Here is a 6,875-nt window from a genome sequence, read left to right on the forward strand (position 1 = left end):
GAAAGAAAGAAAGAAAGAAAGAAAGAAAGAAAGAAAGAAAGAAAGAAAGAAAGAAAGAAAGAAAGAAAGAAAGAAAGAAAAAGAAAGAAGGAAGGAAAAGTAGTCTCTGCTTGTTATGACATGAAACTATGACATAACAAATTTTCCTGAATTTTTAATTAAGTTGGTACCCTTACCTAAGTGGCTATAATTTAAGATCAGTGATCATTTTATCTTTTAGGAAGCTTTAAAATGAAGAAGGAAGTTTAATTAAATTGTAATCATATGTATCAGTTTGTTCTTTGTAAGACAGTAAACTCTCAAAATCACTTACACAGGGTATAGTATAAATGGAAAAAGAAACAAATTTGCTTGCCTGGTTGATCAGAATTGTGTTCATTGCAGTATTCTGTAGGGTGCAACCAATGAATTTCTTTCTACCATATTTTCTTCAGGAGCCATAGGCCTTTTCTTGAAATTATCTAAATTTCAGTGAGTTCTTCTCATTATGAATATTATATTACTGAAACTTTGAGAGGAAAAACTTCATGCTGTAATAGAATTGTGTGGATGTTTGTGTTTTAATATACTTTCCAGATACATACACATGAGTGTGCACTGACACATACGTGCAGTGCACACCCAAGCTGTTTTCCTTCTGAAAGTATCTGAAAAGTAACCTGGCTTTTTGGGGTCATGTGGAGGTCATAGGAAAGACTACAGATGGGAAGCTATTTCTCTTGATATTGTTTGGACCTAATTACCACAGTATCCTAGTACCACCCATGCGTTTCCCCCTAAGAAGGAGATTCATTTAAATGCCCTTGTCTATGGACTATTGAATGAAATAGTAGGGTGTGCTTCGTAAAATATCATCACAGATGTTAAGTTCATGGTCTTTAATTAGGACACTGAAATCTGTATATCAAGATTTGTAAATTATCTAAATTGTAGAGTAATGTTTTGGAATAGAGCTTAAGGGATTGACATTAAAGACGTATTTTTTTTTAAGAAATGCAATAATTTCCGTAAATCCTCAGTCAGTTTTAATCATTCTCATTAGACCTCTGCTAACTACAGTGCTAAAGTTTTTTTGCTAAAGTCCTTGAATTCCAAAGTAATGCTTCATAGTTCTTTCCCCGTTATTATAACCACCTGGAATGCAGTACTCCAGTATTGGATCAAAAGCAAGATAGTGAATTGTATTTTTGGTTCTTACTGTACATGCTCATATAAACAAACACGTAGACAAGAAAAACTTTTTTTCTTAAAAAATTTTTTCTAATCTCTTCCAGTTGCTGAATTTCAAAGTTTAAATTGAAAACATTTCTATTCCAATTGTTATTATTTGTCTCATTTACTGATGATTCTTTTTTTGTTTTTGTCTTGTAACCAAATCAGAATCTTTGGAAGAGCTGCCAGAAACAAATGGGAAAACAGTCCGGCGTTTCTTCTTTAATTTAACTTCCATCCCCAATGAGGAGTCTATCACCTCAGCTGAACTTAAGGTTTTTCGGGAGCAGGTGCAGGAAGCTTTTAAAAATAACAGCAATCACCATCATCGTATTAATATTTATGAAATTATAAAGCCAGCAACATCCATCTCTGAATACCCCATTACAAGACTGTTGGACACAAGATTGGTAAATCATAATGCCAGCAAATGGGAAAACTTTGATGTCACACCCGCTGTGATGAGGTGGATTGCACAGGGACAGGCAAATCATGGGTTTGTGGTAGAAGTGGTTCACTTGGATGATGACAGAGCAGTCTCCAAGAGACATGTAAGGATTAGTAGGTCTTTGCATCAGGACGATCACAGCTGGTCACAGATAAGACCATTACTAGTAACTTTTGGCCATGATGGCAAAGGACATCCTCTCCACAAAAGAGAAAAGCGTCAAGCAAAACACAAACAGCGGAAACGCCTCAAGTCCAGTTGCAAGCGACATCCTTTATATGTAGACTTCAGTGATGTGGGGTGGAATGACTGGATTGTTGCCCCACCAGGGTATCATGCCTTTTACTGCCATGGGGAATGCCCCTTTCCATTGGCTGATCACCTGAACTCCACAAATCATGCCATTGTTCAGACTTTGGTCAATTCAGTTAACTCCAAAATCCCCAAGGCATGCTGTGTACCAACAGAACTCAGTGCTATCTCCATGCTCTACCTTGATGAAAATGAAAAAGTCGTGTTAAAGAATTATCAAGATATGGTTGTGGAGGGATGTGGGTGTCGTTAGCACAGCAGAATTTTAAAAAATATATATTAGACAAAAGCAAAAAAAAAAAACACAAGTTGACACTTTAATATTTCCCAATGAAGACTTTATTTATGTAATGAAATGAAAAAAAAACACAGCTATTTTGAAAATATATTTATGTCTACAAAAAGTTGGGAAAACAAATATTTTAATCAGAGAATTATTCCTTAAAGATTTTAAATGTATTTTAGTTGTACATTTTATATGGGTTCAACCCCAGCACATGAAGTATAATGGTCAGATTCTTATTTTGTATTTATTTACTATTATAACCACTTTTTAGAAAAATAGCTAATTTGTATTTATATATAATCAAAAGAAATATAGGGTTTGTACATAATTTTCCAAAATTGTAGCTGTTTCAGTTGTGTGTATTTAAGTTGAAAAGTATACATGGAAGGTTACTATGGCAAAGTGCATAGCACATTTGCTTTTTGCAGTGCTACTGTTAAGGTCACAAGTTCAAGTCCAGAAAAAAAAAAGTGGATAATCCACTCTGCTGACTTTCAAGATTATTATATTGTACAATTCTCAGGAATGCTGCAGGGTGGGCTGTCCAATCCATGAGAACTGGCATCTTCATTAGGCGGAATCTTTGGATAAGAACCAGACATTGCTGATTTAATAGAAATACTGAAGTTCCCAACTAATTTGGAGAGCGATTACAGCAGGGCCAATCGAAACCTGTAGTAAAATGTTTGAACTTATAGGAAAGTGAATGATGGCTTTTTATTCTTCTTTCCTTAACTAGTAACCCCTTTAAATAGCTGTCCTGGCCAAAGCATTAAATAAAATATAAGAGTTCTTCATTATTAATATTGTGGTCACGTATATTTAAAACCGATTTCAGTTGGCCCTTGTCTTAACAGATGGGAATGAGTTTTTTTTAAACCTCAAATGGGAGCTTATTAAACTAAAATGATCCCTGTCTTCAAATTTTGCCCCAAGTAAAACAAAATATTGTCATCCATGGTTTCTGTCTACCCCAGTGCTGTCTGTCAAATTCACTTGCTTTTCTTTCTAAGGTTCTGTGTTTGAACGCATTTTCCAAATGTTAAACCTATTTCAGATAATAAATATTGGAACTCTGACATTTCATTCTACAAAGTCCAATCTGTGAAAGAAAATGGTGCATTTATACAACATTCACAATGCTACCTTGTGTTTGCATTTTTCTGAAATCCTTCATCTAAAAGGGAGTAAAAAAGTCCAAGGGATGACTTCAGATTTGCTAGTAAGATGCTAACCAAACATATACTTACTTGCACCAAAGAATTTTTTTTTTATATTTAGCATGTTCATTAACTGATATTTTTTTCTGTTAAAAAAAAAGTTTAAGACCAAATGACCTATCAAAACAGGCTAAAATCTGGACAATATGGAATGAGGGTTCCAAAATAATATCTCAGGCAGTATTGATAGAACTAACAGGAGTTTAGAAAAGGAAAAATTCTGAATACTGCTTCTTCAATAATAGCTGCCAGTTGGACTAGAGCATCTCCATGTGCACATAAGTAACATCAGAATAAGGGAAGACTTGGTAGATTTGATTGCTCCAACCAAGGAACCTAGGAATTACCCTGTAATTTACATGAAAATTTTCAAGCGCTCTAACATATTAAATCTACTGAACTGTGTTCATATTTGATCCCGATAGAGCTGAAAAATCCATCCCTAGATTTTCTTCTTTACTCTAGCCCTGGAATTGATTAAAAAAAATAGTTGTTCAGTGGTACAATTGACACTTATATTTAGATCCAAGGTTCTAGATTCAAGGTCTACAGTGTTATTTAATAGTTCTTAGAATATGTCTAATCCTCTCTTTAAGGTCATAAAGGGAGGGCAATTTTAAATTCAATACTAGTCATTTTCAACCTTACAATTTCCACCTTCCGAGGTTGTCTTGTTCCTGTCAGCAAACTTGGATAAAGCCATTGATTATTACTGATCAATTCATTACTTTACTATTATCTTTATTACTGGTCAATTTACTCTTTAGAAAAGACTTTGATGAATTGGATATGATTGCAATCAGAGTGGTAAAAAGCAATGCCATTTGAAGGGCACTTGAAGGAAGTGTGTATGTTTAGTCTGGCAAAGAGAAGGCTTAGGACATGATAGCTGTCTTTCAATATGACAAGTTATCACATGGAAGAAGGATTACACTTATTCTGCTTGCCCTTAGAGAGCAGAACTAAAAGCCATAAGTAAAAATTTCAAAGAGGTAAATGTGGCCTTGAAATATTTCCTGACAATTAGAGTTATCCATAAGTAATATAGACTACCTTAGGAAGCAGTGTTTCTCATCACTGGAAACTGTTTAGCAAAGTTTAGATGGCCATTTGTTGAGCATGTTACAGGGGAGATTCTTGTCTAGGTAGAGTTCATCTTATCTGGCCCCTACGGTCTTTTCCAGCTCTGAGAGCTTTTGCTTCTATAAGCTCTGTTATTTATTTTTTTCACTGTGACATTAGCAAAGAAGATTTACTACCCCCACAATATTGTGCCTTGTGAATAGCATTTACAGATTTCTTAAAAAAAATATCTTTCTTCATAGTTGTTTCACCTGTTCACAAATTACCTGGTAGAGGGCATGAGGCCTCAGGTTAGATGCTTAATGTCTAGAAACTTGTTCTAAAATAACTTCATCTTTGTCCTCTTTCTTGTGAATTCAACACACATGTGCAGTAGGATTGGTTAGAATATAATGCAAAATCATGGTAAGAAAAATGTCTATGTCTACATATTCAGATGTTCTGTATTCTTTATATAAGCATAGATATGTGTGTATGTATATATACGTGCATGCATATTGAGTAGATCCTATATAGAGAATTTATGGGAAACTACGGACAAAAATTGTGAAGTATGAGACTGTTTGGTGGGACTGAGATCTTTAATAACATTGAGTTCCTTCACTGATAAAATCAAGGGCCATTGGTAGAAATATTTGTCAACTTCTGGTACCAACTTTTTTTTAGAGGTGCCTGACCAAATAAGTCCTACCGACTTGATGATACAAAAAAATTGACAGGCAGAATCTTTTTTTCTGCTTGATTTCAGATCTTTTGTACAATTTATAGGCCCTTCCTTTCCTGCCCCTGCCCCCACCTCCTGGAATCCTACCTGAGAAAAAAGGAGTATTTTGTCTTATAGTCTTTTTCTTCTTTTGCTTCACATACTGAATCCTCAGGCATAGACAGTGTTAAGTACATTCCAAGAGCTGTAACTAACTTCATGGCCATCAGTGTGGCTTTACACATCAATCATAAATCTGTAGGATATTTTGAATTCTTCAAGCATTAACCTGCCAGCAATTGCAATATGTGCCTTTTGCTAATATGTGAAGCCTAAATAGTAGTAGTTTCCCAAATTTTCTGCCATGGATCTCCTTTCATTACTGATTGAATTTTGTGGATTCCTTGTCTGGTTTAGTACTTTTCTCCTTCCCCTTGAGTCCTCTAGTCATTGTATCTTGACTATTATGGCATCTCCAGATCTCTATTCCTTTCCTCCCCCGCCTCCCTTGAGAAGAACCTACCAGTCCCATCTTCTGTTTCAGCATAATATCTCCTCCAGCTTCTACTTTTGGTTGTGTCTCAATAGAAAAAAATGAAGTCAAGCAATTATCTGTATGGGCAGATAATATAAAGACCCCATTTGGGTATTACAGATCTAAACACCATCCTTTTGTTTTCTTTGATAAGAGAGGGAAATAATAGCATGGCTTCTTGAGCACTTAACTGTATGCAAACTGGCAGTATATTAATTGCAATTCCCTTTAGAGACATCTGACCTAATTTGCCATACTAATTTGTATATGTCAAAATAGTAGATCATCCCCAAATCACTTAATATTGCTTTATAATGAATTGTGATAATTTTTGCATTAGATTTACCTTATTGTTTTAGAGAATGTCAATGATTTTAAATATTAGTCTGAGCATAACCACATGCAGCACATATGCACATATATACACAGACATATACATACATGCATATGTATACATATCTATATATGTATAAATAAATAAGTATATATATTTTAAAAGAGATGAATAATCTGAAAATAGAAAGTTATGTACATATATATACACATATTCATTTTCAAAGAAAATAAATAATCTGAAAATAGAAATATGATCACAAATAATTTAATTTCACCAGATAATTGTCTCATCTCCTTCCTTTATCATAACCTTACTTCAAGGAGTCGGTTTTGTTGGTGGAGATAATTCCCTCTATTGGTGCACAGCACAAACCTAAGTGGTTTTTGGAGAGTTCCTATAGTGGAAAGACTCATCCCTAACCTCATGAAAAGGTTTTCTGTACTTAAACAGGCAGGTCCTCATATGATAAAAACACAGCCCATCTCCAGGCCCAAGGCATGAAAACTTTCTAGTTTGGTAGGATCTGCCAGAGATTGTATCCCACTGGCATAACCCACATTACTTTCTGTCAGGAAGAGGCCCTGGATTAGGTCTTACTGAAGATACATCCTTACTGCCCTTTAAACTAGAATTTCTTTCCCTCTGGCAGCACTGTTGACCCACTTTGTGCCTTTTCCTCTTTTCCCTTCCCTCCCCCCCCCAATTCCTATCCTTAAAGTTCATCTCAAGGTATCTTGGA

At 35.0% G+C, this 6,875-nt stretch overlaps 1 protein-coding gene across 1 annotated transcript; it reads left to right on the forward strand.

Moving 5' to 3' along the window:
- Nucleotides 1–1,361: 1,361 nt before the first annotated feature.
- On the forward strand, nt 1,362–2,283 carry LOC114039653 (bone morphogenetic protein 2; the record flags this gene model as incomplete). The annotated part of the gene is made up of 1 exon (XM_027857527.1): nt 1,362–2,283. A coding segment is annotated over one exon (864 nt), but the record flags the coding sequence as incomplete, so codon positions are not given.
- Nucleotides 2,284–6,875: the final 4,592 nt, after the last annotated feature.

Source organism: Vombatus ursinus, unplaced genomic scaffold (genome assembly GCF_900497805.2).
Source record: "Vombatus ursinus unplaced genomic scaffold, bare-nosed wombat genome assembly UNPS02012164.1, whole genome shotgun sequence".
NCBI lineage: Eukaryota > Metazoa > Chordata > Mammalia > Diprotodontia > Vombatidae > Vombatus > Vombatus ursinus.